We start from the raw sequence: 19485 nt of genomic DNA, 5'->3' as shown, positions 1-19485 counted from the left end.
CTTAGTGGGCAGAGTCCCCTATGCATCACTGTTCTGGAGAAACTGAACAGATACATTAGTTTATGATGCACTGCTTAAATATGCAGTAAGAGAGAGGCAGTTACCACTTTTATATCCTCCTGAAACTTACTGCATTTGCAGACAGGGACTGGTGAAGAAACTTTTTCTGTTAAGAGCATCTTAATCTAGATCCTGCTTCTTGCTGCTGGAGGCAGGCTCTTTAGGGAAGAAGAATATTTATTCCAGTTAACTCCTGAACTCAAGGATCCTCAATCCCTTGTTATTACTGTCAGTAATCCACCCTAGGAAGATCAGCAATAAATTGGAAAATTTGTGTTTCCATGACAGCTACCCACTCCTGTTTTCATGCAGATTCTAGAGACTGAAGGCTACGTTTCAAAATAGGGGAGGGCATGGGCTTCTGCTTTTTCTTACACTTTTCTGTTAGTTTTCCCATTTTGGTTTTGTTGCACTTTTAGAATGCAAGGGTAGGTATTGGTTTAATGGGCAAGGTAATGTCACAGGAGGTATTTTGTTCTGTTTTGTTTTCTTTCCAAGAACTCTTAACCATAGCTAATACTTGTTCCTAGACAGTTACCATACATCTGTATCTTCTGACCTGGGTTTCAGTGAAATTCTCTCTTCCAGGGTGATTAGTCTGTGGGGCTGGGAAATTCCTAGGAGTGTTACTAGAAGCGGTTTTCTTCTCTGAAGTTTTGGTCTTTCAGCGTGGATGCCAAAGGGTGCTAAACCAAAAATGATGCTTAAAGATTGGAATCTTTCTTTTTAGGGAAGCTGCTGGAGGTTATGTTTTTGCTAGCAGGTGTTTCCTTCAAAGTGAATTCAGTGCTGTGCTTCAGAAAGGTGTTATATTGGGTCTAGAGTTCCCACTCCCACACCTTGAGCTGCTAGAGGTCCTTACTACTTACAGACTGATCCAGAGTTAGTTGTTTTGGGAGAAAGATGGAGGTTTTTTTCTTTTAATCAGATTTGGAACCTGAATGGCGCCTTTTTGGAATCTCATCTTGTGAGGCTGGTAACATGATTCCTTTCCTTGTGCCATTTAAAGTATCGTCAGTAGTTCTCAACATCAGAAGACTTGGGGTACCCTGAGCTTCAGCATTAAGGTACAATTCCTCCATGTATTGCTGTGCCTGGTATGTCTGCAGTGTCTGCAGTAATTTCTTAGAGTTACTGGGATTACTTTGTTTTAGTCAGTAGATTACAGAATTTTATAAGCATGGTGTAATTAAGATAGAAAATATTTGCTTGACAAAGTGGCTGTTGGTTGTGTAGGTTACATTCCTTTTGGTTTATGTCTTGGCTTTCGGGTGGCTCTTTAGGCACCTCTTTCTGGAAGGAATCGTGTGTTGTCCTCACACTTTTACTACTAATGAATTATTTTACGTGCTTAGTTGGTCATCTTGTAATTTATTCCCCTATAATGTGTGAGGACACTTTAAAAGCATCCTGTACAAAACCTAAGTTTTCTCAAGGGTCCTTTCTATCTTGTTGCTTAATGACAATGGAGCATTATGTCAGTGCTAGTAGTGAAGCTACTGTGTCCTAAAGTGGTTTCAAGCACTATATATTAACTGGACATCAAACTTGGTAGCCTGCTCTGCTAAATAGACAATACAAATGCAGCAGCTTCTGTGACATGAACAGACTTTTCTGATTCTGCAGTGAATGAAGATTAGCATTAACTCTAGTTTTTGATAGTCTGAGATGCTATGCTATTACTGACACATGACTGTGCTGTTAGGTGGCTGCTGTAGGTTATTCCTGTGATGCCTCAGGTTTTAGCTTTTATATTTTTCAGATTCTGTACTGCTTTAGTGTGTAGTTCTGAGCTTCATATTAAACGATGATGAGCTTTCTTCACAGAGTAGCTAGACAATTTCTTCTCTAGTTGGGACCAAGGACAGCCAATCCAAATTTCAGGCCCAAGTGCATAAACAGTGTAGACTGAAGAGAGAAAAATAAGGATGGAACTTCATCAGCTAAAGCTATAACTGGACAATTAACTCCAATATGCAAATGACCCAGAACTTATAAAGGTGAGAACCCTCATGACCGGTCATCCATTTTGCGACCATTTTGGGTTCATCTTGGATGCAGCCCTGGCTGAGCTCTTGTACTGCCCAAGATGTATCCATTGAGGCCTTCTAATAAATACCTACTTTAACTCGGTTTAGCCTCTGTTCTAGGTCAGCCTTCACAAGGCATCACCTATATCCTGTTCCTTGCAGGACAGATTCTGAGGGGGTGTGGGAAGCTGAGTAGTTCTTCTGAATTTCTAGCCACCTGGAGCTGTTCCTTAAATGAACAGGCATACCCTGTAGTGAGAGAGAACATTTCAAAGATGTTCTCAAAGAACTTAATAGTTGCTGCTAATGGTAATTCATGTATTTTATAATAAGATTTTAATCTTTTAGACCTTTCTTGTTAAATGAATGTGTAAATCTAGAGAAAAAATCTCTGTGCCGATGTTTGATGGTATAACACAATATACCAATGATTTCACAGTCAGTTTTATAATATTGTTGTCAGCAATTTTGTGTTTGCAAGCAATATTTAGAAGCTTAAGAGAGAGTAGACCAAAGCCATAAATCATTAAAATGTTCTGATACATTTATTTTCCCTTTTGTTTGAAGTCAGACTGAATTTTATGCATTCTGTCTATGTTACTAAGGAATTTTTAGTCTAAAAGGCCTAATATTGGCAACAGAATAGATTTTTAAAAAACCTGCAGACTTCCTCTGCCTTGAAACAGCTGGTTTGCAACTTAAATGCTAGAAGAATTTTTAAAATATAAAGTAAAACATTGTGATTAATGAAAGGGTTATGCTGATAATTTTATAAACAGTCATTAAAAAATGCATACTTTATAACTGTGTGATTTACTTGGGTCTAAATTAAAATTTTCAGTACCAACAGAGGCTTGAATGATTGAATCCAATCATTACTTTTATTAGTATATTTTTCATTAAGTCAGTGTAACAGGTCAGCAAGAATTTAATATTAGCAGTAATAGAAGAGAGAATAGTAAATGAGATAGTTTTAAAGAAATTACTGGAACAAATACATCCTTTTTCTGTTATATATTACTGCATGTCATCTAAAATTTCTTTTCACCTTGTTCTAGATTTTATACAGTCTCTATTTATTTACCTTGGAATCAATTTGATATAAGTCTTTTTTGTTTCTTTCTATTTTTAAAATAACAGCTATTTGTACATGTTCTCTTTTTTGGTTCCATCTTCTTTTTGAGTGATGGATCTGCCTGAGAAGAGAGATGCTAGAATTTTGTGTAAGCATTCACTACCTTGAAGGGATAAGGTTCAAGCCAGGGAAGAAACCCTCCAACAGAACAAAATGTTGACAGGGCAACATTTTGATGCCCTGAAAGGAGAGAGAAGATTAATTGTGAAAATATTTTTATCATCAAATAAATGCAAGGGAGGGGGGAGGGTGTAATTTTTAGGTAAATTTCAATGGTATCTGCTAATTTTATCCTGTGCACATGATTTTTGCATCTCAAGTGTTGTAGCAGAGAGATACTGAGCAGTACCTGATGCTGACATCTGTGCTGTGGTCAGCGCCTCCCCTCACATCCCTGGGCAGGAAGGCTTTCAGGAGCCTCAGTCCTTGCTACAGGAACAATTCCCCAGGCTTAGACTGAAACATAGACTACTACAAAGCAGCCACGCTTGATTGAAATTGCTCCTTTTCAATAGGTCAGCCTCATTTGGGATGATTTGCTGATGATCTTGTATTCTTCTGTATGATCATGCAGATAATGCCTTCTGACATTTCTGCCTGCTACAAGTTTCTTAGTCCAGTGAGCATGGGTGCTTGGCTGCAGTTTCTCAAACCCTTTTTTCACCTGTGTCTTTCTACTTATGCTTTGCATTGTGCTGGTGCAGCAGCACTAGAAGAGAAAGAAGTTATTATCTTAATGCTAGATCTATGAAGGAGTGGCTAGTGGAAAGCACAGCACAGTATATGAAACAAACAAAATCCCACGGGTGTTGTAAAAACAAAGGTACTTTTATTGCTAGAGAGAAAACTAAACAGACACAGGTCAGATGTGAATCACATTATTAATACTGTTCTGGAAAAACAGCTTGGGTACCAAGATGATATGTGTGGCCTAAAAAATCTCAACATACTGCAAGTAAGCATACTTACTGCATTTTGTTTATACTTGCAGAAAAATGTGAAGAGATTTCTAAGAAAGCAATGACTTAAGAGTTAAAAGCACTAAAGCTCATGCACCCTATTGCTAAATACAATGTAAATCAACTAAATATGAGAAATAAGTGAAATTCCTTTACTTTCTAAAAAATCTATATGGTGTACTCTTTTCACTGAGGTCTCTGGGGAAAGAGAGCAGTATATAGATGTCTTGCTGCATTTGCATGTATTCACCTTTATTTAAATGGTTTTAAATTGAGAATTTAAATTTATGGGAAATTGTTACAATTGTGTTGAAGTATTCTTTGGCATTCAGTCACTAAAACCAATTCTAGTTTTTGGTTTTGAGACATTCCCTGTGTTCTGTGTTATTGTTTATACCTTCATTATTTTACTTACTACTTTTCCTTTTCTCCATATCTTTACTAGGTAACTTTGCCATGGCACAGAGCTTGTTTCTAAGTATTGAGGACTAAAAATAACAATTGGATTATATGGCTGGTTTGTTTTGTTTCGTTTTGTTTTTTATTTTTTTAATGAGAAATTGTTTGCGGTTTCAAATTCTGTTTCTAAAGAAAAAGAAATCCTGTTTAATACATGCTGGTTCTACTATATATAAAATATTACAATTCTTTGCCTGAAGAGCTACAAATAAAAAAGCTTGTCATACGGAGAAACAAAGCAGAGAAAGGAAATGAAGTGAGAGAATATGAGTAATAAGTCTGTCTTCTGATCTCTCTGATGTGTCCACCCTATATTGGAAAGTATTCGTGGAGCTGAGTTAAATAGCCCTGCTTCACAGAAGTATTCTTTTCAGTCCTGGTATCATTCCCTAATTGACTCCTAATCACTGTCAGTTATATTAAATTACTTTTTCCTCATCAGCAGAAAGCCGCTTTGTAGTCATCAAAAAAAAATGGCTTATGACAACTTTTGCAATAAGTTTCAGTAGGGCCTTTTTTCTTTTTTTCCAGGTTAACAGTCATTCTTATAGAATTATTTTTAGTCAAGGAATATGGTTTATGTGAACAGATATGGAAAGAACTTACCATGGGTAAAAATAAGGCAAAGTTTTGTCCTTACTGTCCGTGGATATTTTGCAGAACTTTACCTGGATTATTTTAATTTCAATATTTTTCTACTGAGTGAAACCCCAAGGCATAATGTTAAAATCAAATAGCAAACTCAGTTGGAAAGGAGGAGAGCACAACCCTGTAACTGGAGGATGGAGCTCTGTTTGAAAACACTGACAATTTTCAAGTTGGTCAAGTGGGTTTGCTCAGTGTTTTGTATTAATATACAGACAGTGAATGCACAGCAGTATTTTAGTTCTAATTTCTTATTGGTGAAATTGTCTGAAAGCAGCCTTTTGTTTTGGGGTTTTTTTTGTTTTTTTTTTTTTTTCCTTTTTTGCTTATCCTCTTAGTTGAATTTTCAGGTTCATCTGGATTTCCTGTTGCTTTTGAGATGTTGTTAGATCATCTATGCAAAGACTGATCAAGGCTGTTGTGTTGGGCAAGTTCAGTTTGCAGAGGCATAAATAGAACTAATAAAGCAACACACACTACTGCATATTGGGAAAAGTTTGGGTGCCCCCTGTTTGACAAGGAGCTTAAGCTCCCAGCAGAAATTTATTTATGTTCTGTGTGGCTCATGATGAGGGAAAATTCTCTGCTACTTGAAACAAACTCACACCTCCAACAAAAAAAAAAAAATCCCACCCCACCACTGCTATGTTGTGATAGCTGCTGCATTGCTGCTGTGCCATGGAATATATAAAATATTATACTTGCCTTTTTTGCCCTTTTTTTTTTCTTAAATGCCGTTGGCTTTTACAAATATGGCATAGGTGCCAGGTTCTGTGTTTTCATGTTCCTCTAATTTCTGATGGCAGCTAGAATGAGCTGAAGGAGGTGACTTAAGCAGAAGGGAAAGTCATGTTGCCCTTAGGGTATTCCTTCCTCATGACTCTCTCATAAATGCCTGGAAAATTGTCTGAAGTAGAGTATTTCCTCTTTCAAACACTACTTATTTTTTTCAGAAATGGTTTTACAGTAATCTTTCTGTACTGAGCTGATGTTGGATATATTAGCACACAATCCAGAGACAGGAAATTTTGGAGAAGTGACCCAAAGCAGAGATCCAGCATATTCTGACATGTCACAGTAACAAACTGTGTGGTAACAGCTTTACAAAGTTGCTGTCGTTTTAGATAGTTTTGAAAGTGGGAAGCCATAGTGGAAGAGTTGAGAGCAAAAAAGCTATGAGGGAGATTGAAGTAGACTGTGGTGAGGAAGACAGTTTGACTGTTTGGTGATTATTCGGTGTCTGTCTGGACCATTTCCTTCCAAAGAGAAACCAAAGTGACTGTTTCTAAGAAAGAGGAGTAATTAACATTGACAAGGTTTCTGCTTCTGAAAGGATTTCCAGTAGCAGTCCTCTCCCATGTTGTATGCATGCAGAACAGGAACACGAGTCAGCCTCAAATTGCAACTGGTCCCTAGCATTTTTTTCTGCTTCAATATTCAGCTGGGCACTGGTGCCTGTGCTTCCTCTTCCCTGAAGGAAATATTCTTCCCCTTACACAGTTTTCATACAAGAGAGGCTCCCTTGAGACTTTTTGCAGTGATCTGTTTGTTTATAATTTATAGGTGATGCTGTATAATACATATTTTTCTTGGGGATCACGATTCTTTGTCAGGGATGCTGATGTAGAGGAAACCTCTCAGGAGATGTGAGCTTGCTCACAAAGTGCATCCTATCTTTATATACTGAATGAATATTCATAGTGCTGCATATCACAAAGTTTCTCTTAAGTACATTGAGTTTGAACTGTAATTACTGAAAATCTTTCTCAAGATCTCTACATTAATACAGTAGGTACCATTTAACTGAGAGGCAGCTTATAATGTCAAACATATTTGACTTGTCCCATTGGTGTTTTTTTGAAGAAATGAAGAGGAATCTTAATAATACAAAATAAGCAAAAGGTGGCCTGAGTTTAACTGTTCTCAACGACAATGCAGCATCCAACTTGTTAATGGTGGCATCAGTTCAGTTTGAAGCAAGAAATTTAATGGTATTTCATCAGTGCTCAGCAATCACACAGCCTGAGCAAACCCAAGCCAGTTTGTTGCAAGAAAGCAAACAAAGAAAGAGGAATGTGTCTGTCTTATGTTGAAGAGATAGATGCTTACTGCTAAGGGTACAGGAAAATAGGCAGTGCTAACAGGATATTTGAGGGCTCTTGCTCAATTAAGTAATAAACCATTTAATGTGCAGCAGATGTTTTGTGTGTCTTGTGTCAGGCTGGAGGCGGTACATGTTTTGGATGCATAAACAGAATAATGCTTTTTTTTGTGTGTGTGTTCTTTATCCCTCCCCCTTTTTCTGTGAGTATTTTCTGACATAAGAAGCAGAAGTTATACTGGTTGAAACCCATAAAGGAAAGATGGAGTTTGATGCTGACAGTGTTTCCACCACAAACTCATTTGTTGGGTTTTATGCAACTGAGTATTAACTGTTATCCAAAGCTACCCAGTTATACACTGTGCAGTGCACAGTTACACAGTTTGAAGCTAATCAGAGTTAGCATTGAGGACACAAATTTCCTTTGCTTCTTCAAAGGAGGTAAAACTTTGAAGAGTGTGGAAGAAATGTAACTTCTGTTCTGCAGACAGCTTTACAAAACAGTTTCATCTGAAATGGATCTTTTTTTTGATGGTATATTGTCTTGTCTTTGAAGTTGCTTTTTAGAGGATATAATGTTTTTAAATGTCTTTGAAATAGACTCAGTGCAGTGCTTTACTTGGCGTTGTACAGTGATCTTTTCCTGTGGGGTTTTTCAAGGGTTTTTTTGGCACACAGTTTAAAATATTATTTTATCTTTGCTGATTTTTTTCAGTCAGTCCCCCGTGTCTGGATACCAGTTCTTGTATACTTTAGATTAAAGGTTCTGGATTGTCCCTAAGTTACATAAAAGTAGTTGTTCTGTTTCTGACAGGACCAGAGTCTGGTGACACAGGCAAAAGAAAAATGGTGCAACTAGAGAGGGTTAGTTCTCCTCCTGCCTTCTGTCAATCAGAGATATATGAAAATGCCTCTGATGACACCACTGGTTTACTATAAAATAAATAAATATGGGAATAAAAAGAGGTCAAGTCTTGCAAGGTTGTGGACATCTAATAGCTGTCATGCTTCCATAGTAGGGTTTGGTGGGATTAGTTTCCTTCACCAAAAGCACACTATAGCCCTTTTGATGTAAACCTGAATGTGTTTTTCTGGAGTTTGCTATTTGAAAATTGGTTCCACTGCTAGCAGGGTGATGACTGCTGTTGTGTAAAAGTAAATACTTTTTCTCCACCACATGAAGAGTAGAAAGTTGCAACAGCTTCACTCTCTCTTCCTCTTTCAGTCTCCAATCTGATTCAGGCATCTTTGCTGTCTCTGGGGTACAGTCTGTATGGATTTTTGTAGTAAATTCTGATTAGATATGTTAAACAGATTTTTTTCTAAAAGCTTCATTAAAAACATTTTTTACTATGGGATAGCATTGTAAACCAAGCCTGCTTTTGTGTAGTTTATGCAAGCCATCAAATTTAATGAGTCTCATACCCTTTTTTAGCTGTCATATTACAAAGGATTTAAATCAAAATATTCTCACTTATATTAGAAACTTGCTGGATGAGCAAAATAGGCATATTGTATCAGATTTGGTTCTGCCGTTTAGATGATACTTTTGTAGTATTCATGGTACAGTGAAGTACAAAGCAAGGATTGAATATAAAAAATTGCTTATTGAAGAACAGAAAAAGAGCCAACAAAGCAAGTTCAGTGGGTATGCACAGAGCAGCAAACCCATCACAGAAGGGTTCCACTGGCAGAGTAGTTATATTTCTGGGGATTTCAGTAGTGGATTCAGTAGAGAATTCACATTAGCACACTGAAGCCTGTCTTTTCGCTTTTGTTAGGAAAAAATTATATATTTTTAAAAAAGCTTTTTGATGATAATGTCTTTGGCATTTGTTCAAGGACGCACGGTGTGGGTTTTTTCTCCCAATGTAGTTCTTAATCATATTTAAACTATACCCCACCCCCAACAGAAATAAATAAATTTTAAGGAAAAATAGAAAAGTCTTTAGGCATTCCATGTTTTCCAGTCCCTAAATTCTATGCTCTGTTGAGCTTCCAAACTTCTCTGGGAAACCAAGTCTTGGTTATCATTGACATAGAAACACAAATAAAGTCTCATTTCAGTGGACTAGGAAATAAGAAATCAAGTTACATAAGATTATTGGTGCTGGAAGACATATTAATGAACAGCATCATGCCTCCTATTTTGCAATCTTTGCTCAATTAAGCAGGGGTCTTCCTGTCTAGTTGGATTTAGATCCTGTAGCATCTCTAGGGAATGTAGGACTTGCAGTTCTTGCTTCAGAAAAAAGTTCTTTCTTGGAAAATTAACTGTGAAAAAAAAAATATTTAAGAAAAAGCATAGCTCTCTGATCTTTAATTTAAGAATTGCTTTTTAATGTCTTTTTTGATGCAATCTGTGTGACAATGAAGCTTACTTCTGCCTTTGTGCATTGTGGATTCTTTTCTAGTACACAAAGGAGGCCTTCCAAAGTCCTCAAGAGGTTATTTTAAGTGTGGCTTTTCCAAACAGGCTTCAAAACATCTTTTCATGATTTTAAAATGCTGTTGGATGAAAATGGAGGCAATAGCCTTACTGGTATTGACCTGTAACAAGTTCAGAAGAAAGTCAGTTATCCTTCCTTGTATTGAAGTGTCTCACAGGAATGTACAGATGCAGTTTGAGATTATCAGTTTACTGGTTATCAGTTTTTACAATGTTAGCCACATTTGTTAGCAACATTGTTAGCTTTGTGTTTCTTGTCTCTGAGCCTGAGCAGCAGTGACTCAGCACACTTTCTTTCCTCTGTCTCTCTGGCTGCACTATTGCAAGGTACTTTGTTTGAGAGATGTTTTAGATGCTTATTTTATGTCATGGGTGTTTATTAGTGCATATTCAGAGGTAGGTGGTGTTTTCAGTGGGTAGTCATGATCACATGCACTTCTCCAGAGAGAGAAGGGAAATTATCAAGAGACAAGACAGTCTCAGTGAAAAAGTGCCCATATTTCTGGCCTGAAGCATTTATTTTGATAAATCAAAGGGAAAGTCTTAAGTAAGCTAACATTTATTTGCCTCTGGTAAGAGATCACCAGCATGCATAGTCTAATTCTCTTTTGCCCACTTCTATGCTTTTAAATTCTTGTCAGTTTCGTTTCCTTGTGCATGCAGGCAAAAAGGAGGAATTTGCTGTCGATGTGACTTCCAGGTCTACACTCACATTGAACCCTGGTAGCTGACACCCTATTTGCACACTCTTTATTGACACTACAGCAAAAGAGAGAGAAAGTGGCAAATGGTATACTGAGAGACAATTTAGAAAAATGCAGCCTTTGGCACTTCTCTTCAGTCCTTTTTGAGATATCTACAATATATATTTATTGTGAAGGCAAACAGCTTTCTCCTTTTTTTTTTTTCTTTTTCACCCCACTCTCATATTTCCTTTTCTTCCCCTATTCTGGTGTTGGTCACTGTCACTCATTTATCAGAACATGTAGGATATTGTCTGATCTTTAATGTCTCATGTGCTACATGTGTCTTTGTATCTCTAGGTATTAATGGTTGTGTATTAGGCACCATTTTTTTCCTTCATTATTTCTCTTGCCACATAGATTTTGTATGAAGTAGTAAAAGGCAAATACATGGTGGGCTGCACAGTCTCAAATACTGCTCTTTATTTGACTGTTTTCCTTATCAGATGGGGTGGACACATAAAATTGACTTTTACAGAGAGATGTGTACAGAGACCAAAACACTTTTGAAATTTTGTGTGTACATGTTCCATTAAATAGTATCTGACAGGAAAGAACAGCTTTTAAACATGCTAAGCTTATTTTCTTTCTAGTTCATTCTTTAGTGATGGAGACAGCTGGCAGAGACTCAGTCACAACCTTTATCTCTGTATGATCTTTATAAACAATTCCTCATCTCGCTCTGAGTTTGCTCAATCATCCTGCTTATTCTCCCCATCCTGTTAAATGCCACAGATTATTTTTTCCCATTTCAATTTAGTGTATAAAAGTAACAGGAGTTTTCAAGCACCGGGTGCAGAATGAAGATGAATAAGTAATTAAATGCTACAGGAGCTGCTGATTGGCACATAAGGCTACAGTGTGCTGAACTGATATGAGTTACAATAACATGCATCTTTACTTCCTTGAAAGAGTGCATAATGAGACCTGATTTAAATATGTTCTGTTTTTAAGAAACATCCCATGTGTTTTCTTTGAAATTAGCTTTGCCTTCATCCGTTGGAACTATTAAGCAGATCTGCTCCTTGAATTATTCTGTACAAGTCTGTACAATTCAAAAGAGAAAAAAAGACTGCAAATTAACAGTGAGTAATTTTGGAAGTCCACTTACTATGCTCAAAAGCAATTTTAAGGTGAAGCTGAAGGAAATAGGAGCTTTCAGGATACGCTAAACAGTGTAAAAATCACAATAGCAAAAGTTTTATAGCTTTTAAATTTTCCAAGAGAGGGAAAGACCCAGCTGCAAAGCATTCCCAACAGAAATTTTGTAATGCCCTGGTTTAGGCAACTTCCTTTAGAAATCTTGTCTTACAAGAAGAGTTGGGTTTTGTTTTAGAAATCAGATGTATCTTTAATGAAGAGAGGGCAAATAGGTTTGATTATCTTGGTGTGACAGAGGAAATGGTCTATCTGTCTGCATTTCCAGAGTTATAAAGGGAGTAACATATGTTTTGCAGTCACTGAAAGAGGAACAAATCAACGTGGAGAGTAAATCACTGGCTCATGGTTGAAGATCATGGAAGCCCTTCTCTTTCCTGAGAGGAGGATTGTGTTAGTTGGGTCCTGGGTTACTCCACCGTAGTAGTAGGCTAACTTGAGACCTCATACCTACAAAATGAATGCTGCAGTGCTGATTGTACTAATTGCTTTGTTTAATGCTGCACAAGATATTTCAAGAGTGTAGTTTTGTAAGCACATGTTCATCTACTAGTGGAAGACTTTTTTCAAAGCAGGTTTTTTTAAGGTGTTTTTGGCTAGTATTGTTTAGGGTCAGCTATGAAAATAGTTTGTGTTGACCCTGCATCAGCACACCGGATTTTATGTTTTCAGGGCTTTTTTCCTCTCTGTTATAAGAATCAAGAATGTCTAAAATTAGTGTTGGTTTTTCCAGGACTCTTGCATGTCCTGGTTTATGAAGGAAGTAACAGTGGATTTGCAAATGCAACAGAACTGTGTAAACCGTAGACATTGGATTTAATGGCCTGTCACCTGTCAGATTACTGAGGGAAGTGAAGCTTTCATTTTAAACCATTACCCAAAGTATATAGTAATTTTGCAATTTATAATTGTTATATGAAATATTGTGGTGTGAATTACTGACCAAGTTGTGTACAGCCCCTTTTTGTATGACCAGTATAATTTAAAATATTATTTTGCTTTTGTAAACATAAAAAAGCATAGTGGGGGCAAAATCAAGGCATTATCTCTGTGCTCAGTGTTCACTTTTTCATTTTGTATTCATATCTGAATGCTCAACAGGACTCAAAAAATACTTGCATCCATGTTTTTAGCTTATTAGTAGGCAATTTTCACTGACAAGTTTTTGAGATGCTTCTCAAGGTTTTTTTTCCATACCTTCAGCTACTGAATCTATATCAGAACTCTGGAATCAGTTTTCTCCTTATTTTCTCCCTGAAACGCATAGTCAGCAACAGGAGCGGAATTCACCCTCTACTAAAGCCTGTGCTCCACTCAAAGCTTACAAATTCTTTAGCTGTTTTAGTTCTTTTGACAAAAGGAGAAAGAAGTAATATCCTTGTCTACTGAAGGAGGCACATCCATTCTGAGTAGCCATTTCTTGAAAAGCTAAATAAACCACTAAAATATGTGATTGTACTTCTTATTATATAAAAACATTTTCTGTTCCTTGCTGGGCTTTTTATGACTTACTTTCACTCTGTAGTGTTCCTCTAGATATGATTTTTTCATTGAAATCTTTATTTTGTCTTTTCAAAACAGATGAAATTTCAGCTCAAGATCAGATTTATAAGTGGGTTTCTTCTTTGTTCTATTGCAGAGAGGTTTGCTGGGAGAAGAGATAGTATTATTGGTATGCTTGGTTATCCTTGCATTGTGTAGTCTCATTGCTCTTCTTGTTTGCTGGCAGAGAGGGACAGAGAAATATATTGAGTATTGCTAAGGAAAGGTTATGCAAGTCTGAGTGCATTATTTTTGCACCTGTGGTATAAGAAAAAAACAAAATGTAATCTAAGAAATCTGGATTTTGCTCAAGGTACTCTACTGCTAAATTATTTTAGTAGTATTATTTCAGTGTATGGTTTATTTTATGCTGAGTTCTCTATAAAAATATTGATAAGGATTGCTATGAATGACTTATAGTTGATGAGCTGTATGGGCCAAACTCTTAAAATCTTTTGTTGTCAACTTCAATTTGAACTACTTCAATGGCAGGGATGTTGGTGAATTAAATCCAAGGTCTCTTAGGTCAAACTTGATTGAAGTTTTATTGAGGGTCAGGAGAAATTGATGAAAGGTGCTATGTGAGGGTAAACAGGAGAGACAGAGTAAAAGATCCATCTCTAGATTGTTTCTAACTGCTGGAATTTTTTAGCATACTCAAAATGTGACGTAGCCTTCTTTTTCTTGTATGCTTTGGAAATATTTTGGATGTTATATGGAGGGGAGAAAAGTAAATCTAGAAATATTCCCTACTTCAAAGTGTAGTAATCAGCCCTCTGTTTCTGACAAGTTTTTGAAATTAAAATATATTTTACTGATGCATCCACACAGTTTCTACTAACCAAAAAGTCTTTTCTAAATGGGGAATTTTTCTAACCATACAAACTGCTATCTTTCTTTCTTGAAGCAAATTCCTACATAGAGAATGCCTTAATTATTTGTAACCTGTGGATGATTTAAAGTGTCTTATTCTAGTGTGTGTAATGTGAAACTAAAATATTGATACATACTGTGAAGAACTGGAGAGATTTTTCAGGAATGTTGCTTTTACAATACTTTCATTTCTGTATTTTTTTTTAAATAAAGAAGGTTTGTGTTTTAAAAGGCAATTTTCATTGCTTACTACATCTAGCATGTACTGAATCCTACAAAGAATATCATTGGTATACAGAAGTATACAGAGAACACTGCTCTGAGGAGTGTTTGTATTAATACAAGAGTTAATGCTTACTGGACAGTATAATGCAGGTCCCTAAATGTAATCGAGGTTACTGTGCTTTCAGTGCTTAGTTTTTCTTGGGATTCTATATTTATTTACGTGTTTGTTTATTTATTTATTTTATTTGAAGCAATAGAATGGAAGGATTTTGAAAGATGAGGGAGATAAAGGAATGAAGTGGGGAAGGAGGGAAGAAGAGTAACATCATGCCTCCTGCTAAGCTAAAGTTGAGATGAGGGTGTTTATTGTTATTGTGGCATCAAGAGACTAAGTAATGGAAAGATAAAGACAGCATTTGAGATGCTTTTATGATATCTGTTTTTCAAACTTTTGTGTAGTAGAACACTAATTTTATTATATAATCTTGTCAGCACTGGCTAACTGCATTTTGATCTGGAATGGGGCCTTAGGAAATTGTGACAGCAAAATAAGCCTTGACTTTTAAATAAGAACTAAAAAATATACTGTAAAAAATAAACATAGCATTTTAATAATGTTTAAAGTATCTTCTTTTGTGTTTCTGTGTGTAGAAAAGAATACAAATAAAACAGGAAAAGTGGTTTCCTTCTAGGTGGGAGAGATTTATGCTTTATGCTGGAAGAAAATGCTTCATAAGAAACATAACAGCTGACTACTTATAAACTTTTTATTTTTTTAAAGGTTGGTTACACTTAAACCTTTAATCAAGTCATAGGTGCTGGAGAGCATAATATCATGAAATTATTTCTACCACCATGAAAAGATCTTACATAAAAATTGATTTTTTTTTCTTTCTGTATATAAGTTTCAAAGGATTTTTGCATAATTAAGATCTAAATATTTTTTATTAGTTTAAAAAATTGCTTTTTCAGAATGTGTGATCACACTAAAATTTGATACATGTTTTCTAAATTTTAAAAATATTAGTAAATAGCAGACAGAAACAGGATGTTTCGTTTTCTAAGGAATGTTAATAATTTTTGCAATTCACCTTAGCATTTGTAAAGTAATTTCCTGAAGTCTTAGTAGATGCAAATTGCTGTTATTCCAGCTATCAAAAAAGTAAACAGTCTGTTGTAGCAATCTACTATATATTAGCAATCCTGTTGAAAGCAATAAACCCATTAAATTTACTTTCTAATGGAATTTTAATGTAGTAATTTGTTTGTTAGTCTTTTTTTAAACTTACCATCATCACCTTTCTTGTATTCCTTTCTTCAAGTCAACTTCCTAAAAATTACCTTTCCAGCTTCAATTTCTTGCTCCTTCTATTTTGTAAAATTTGCATTTTTATCTTGCAGTCTGATTAACGCTGGCTATTACTCACTCACTAGGCAGGTGTGGTTGGAGAGATGAAAGCAGAGAAAATGATATCGTTCACAAAGTCAAGTAACAAGTGAATTCTTCTTTCCCTTCCCAAAAGGCACTGAGGCGTGAACTGAAGGAAAAAGAGCAAACTGTTCTCAACGCTGTGGACCAGGCACGAGTTTTCCTTGCTGACCAACCCATTGAGGGGCCTGAGGAACCAAGGAGGAGCTTTCATTCAAAAACAGGTCAGAAAATACTCACTGCTGGGGAGGGTCAAAAAAAGAGAGAAAAGACTTGCATCTCTCTAGTACATATTTTATATCCCAGTTACTTACTCAGACATCAGAATCTTCTGAATGGCATCCTGATGGCTTTTATTTCTGTTTTAGACTCAAGGGTTACTTCTCTGCCTTGTAAGATTTTAATGGAAATTTGTAACAGTTTCACGGAAGAAGTAGAAACATCTCTTCTGCTTTTTTCAATTTTTGGTTCAAAACACTAATGATATTTCTGCTCTTTTTTCTTAACATAATAACATATGCACGTTAAATGTAGTCAGAATAGTACTTCAAGGATTCCCATTCAAACATCCATATGTCTATTGCAAAGTTTTTCTCTACAAATAGAAATAAGCATGTTTAGTGGTGTATCTCATTAGAAGTAAAATAAATCTACTTTAGGAAGGAAGTCATTACAGAATTCTTAGGATTTGAATATTGGGTAAATCCTTGCTAAGGAATGGAACTACAGCTATGTTAGAAACTGTTTTTGCATAGTGTTTGTTGAGATATTACTCCAAATATCAGACACCTGCGAAAAGTTTTCTCCACTCCCCCACAACCACAAAATAGGAAATTATCTCTGTAAGTTCTACAGTTATATGTCTGATATAAGCTACAGCATTATGAAGTCTTACTTTTAGTCACACAAGAGCTGTTCTCAGAAAAGGTAATAATCTGCTTTTGCAGAACTGTCAGTTGCTGTAAGGTGTGAACAATTTACTGTTCTGTATAATTTACAAAATTACAGTATATCTGCTTTTATCAGGAGTTAGTTTTTTATTTCCATACATCATCTTATACATCTCCATTGCAAACTTCTTCAGTTTGTTCAGTGGAAACAGCTAATCTCCTGCATCCATACTTTGCGTTATTTCTGTACAAATTTTTACGTGGTTTCATATTCCCTAGTTCAACTTTGTGATAAAGTCTTGAATAGCTGATGATTAAAGGCAATGAACCATTTATCTCCTTGATTAGTGCTGCTGGTGCCCTTGGTTGACTCCTGTTTTGAGCTCCTGACTCCTGAAGATGTTCTGTTTCTCTTTCCTCTCAAACCCATTTGCTTTATGGCATCTCTAATGTTTTAGTTGGTCTAGATCACAAGCAACCTTGCAGTTGAAAAGTAAGGATGCTCTCTGTATATCTGTTCATTCTTTCATACAGAAGTTTGAAATTGCAGATTCTCTTCTCAAAATCATAGAACCTCGCAGTGCAAATGATGCTAGCACATAAAGCTCTGCCAATGCAAAATGTTCATTTTCTTACAGGGTTTGATATCAATGACCTAGTCAGTGTTGATTGACCGGCTGCAAACTGCAAATGCAAACTTCAGATTATAAGATGCATCATAAATTCTTGCTATCCTGTCTATTATGATGAAAATTATTATTATTTTGTGTTATACCAATGGCAGTGAGAGCAGTATAACAGGGAATTTGATGACCATGGTAAACTGTGTTGCAATGACATCCATGGTCTGCAGGTGATGTGTGCATGTCTCTGGCCAAGCCATTGTATTTAACAACCAGTCATATGTTCAGACTGAGGAGCCTCACACATGTGCACTGAACTTCTTTTCTTCTTTCTTCTTCACACTCAGTACTTCCATGGACTTTCTTTTTTGAGCATGTGATGGGTTAGTCTTGACTACCAGCCAAACTCCCACCCATCCACTTATGTCTTCCACTGCAGTGGAAAGGAGGCAGGAGATGGGAAGAGCATGAGAGAAAAAGCTCATGAGTCAGGATGAGGATCAGATGGGTCACAGATGCAGATCCTGTACAAACTACTGCTGTGGACCTAACAGGTTTAGCTCAGGGAAAACAAACTATTTGTTGCCATTTAAAATAAATAATTAAATACTAAGTTGGTTTGTAGTGGGGAAAAAGCCTCACAAACATTAAAACCACGGCTTTTTTCCCACCTTTCACAGACTCAGTTTGACTCCCTCATTCCTGTCCCTACCCTGCCTTGTGATGCCGGTCACGCTCAGAGGGCAACAAGTGGCACAAGAAGGTGGGAAGGCAGTGACTTCATGGTTAGCTTAGCAGCTTCTTTCTCCTGCTTCTTTCCTCTCACACCTTTCCTCCGTGGGGAAAATCTGCCTTACCACGGGGTTGTTCCTCCTTCTCTGACGTTGGTGTTCCTTCTGCTGTTTCTCCTGTTGGTTCCCTCCTCCTCTCTGGTGTTTTTTGTTTCTTAAATACGCTTTCCCTGAGGTGCCACCAGTGTGGCTGAGGGCCTCAGGTGTGCCCCATGGTGAGATGACTAGGGTCTGCTGTCCCTGGCACTGGGCAGCTCCAGCCTCTTCTCCCAGAGACCCCAATGAAGCTCCCGCTGCCAGCAGTGGGCGCTCGCACCCTGTGCAGAACAGGCCTGCACTTTCTGTAGATTAATAGACCTTCAGGCCAAAAGCTGTCTTTAAATCATTCTGTCGGAGCTCATATATATGTAATAAGCTGTTAATTTTCACCTAGGAGTGAGTCTAGTAAATTTTTTCTGACAACTGATGCCATGAGTCTCCAGAAAACTTAATCTCTGAACTAGAAAACAGCCAGAGGCACACAATTTTTCTTCAGATTAACCATTATCAGTGAAGGATGTGGGCTTTAGTTTGCTTTTAAGATTTTTTGTTTTTAATTTTCTGTCAGCCTCTTGGTCACTGGTGTTCTCTGTAGTTGATCAAAGTTAACTTGTTAACTTCAATGAAGTCCACTTCATGTTGATAAACATGGAGTGTGGTTATGGATTCTAAACTGACAGTCTGTTTTCTAAAAATACTGACAGTCAACACTGGACAGTCTTGATTTGAAAATTACTTTGTCTGGTTCTATAATAGAATTAGCGAAATTATTTTACTAACTCAAACTTGCATTAATTGGAAATCACAGTTTCTTGAGGTTATTTCTTACCTTGTATGAGGGAAGGGGTCGTTTTGAGGGAATGATTAGCTAATCTGAAGATGATAAAAGTTGTGACATTGTTTTCTATTTTCTTCAACCTCTAAATCTATTTTTTTTAAATCAATATTTTTGATAGTTTTCTCTTTCACCACAGGTCTTTTCATGCTAGGGAGGTTATTGTTGCAAGGGCAAAGAATAAGACAGATTTAGGAGAAAACTGATCAGAATCAGTTTTGAACTTGTCTGACTGAGGCCTCTTTGAAGGACTTGTGCATATATATGTATACACACACACATTTATTGTTCCATCTAAGGAGAACGTTTGTTACAGCATGCCTTATGATCACCCATTATTTCCTGTAATGGTCTCGTTAATTTCAAGCATATGACAAGAATTTAGTTTCAGGTTATGAGTAAGCCTTGGTTTCTTCTTTCCCCATCTTCACCTTATGCTTCTTGTGCTGGCCTTCTACTGTACCAGAGAGTAACTGGCACATTCAGTCAGAGTTCTCTA

General features: G+C 36.6%; 1 protein-coding gene across 12 annotated transcripts in view; it reads left to right on the top strand.

The window, feature by feature from the left end:
- UTRN (utrophin) overlaps positions 1 to 19485 on the top strand; it is a 347871-nt gene that overhangs the window by 242011 nt on the left and 86375 nt on the right. For all 12 annotated transcript variants that reach the window (XM_074537592.1, XM_074537591.1, XM_074537590.1 and 9 more), the window contains one exon: positions 15903 to 16032. In XM_074537592.1, the coding sequence (XP_074393693.1) occupies positions 15903 to 16032 (130 nt within the window). The remainder of the gene's footprint in view (positions 1 to 15902; positions 16033 to 19485) is intronic.

The sequence above is a fragment of the Zonotrichia albicollis genome, chromosome 3 (genome assembly GCF_047830755.1).
Source record: "Zonotrichia albicollis isolate bZonAlb1 chromosome 3, bZonAlb1.hap1, whole genome shotgun sequence".
Taxonomy (NCBI): domain Eukaryota; kingdom Metazoa; phylum Chordata; class Aves; order Passeriformes; family Passerellidae; genus Zonotrichia; species Zonotrichia albicollis.
This window is presented reverse-complemented; position numbering and strand designations above follow the sequence as displayed.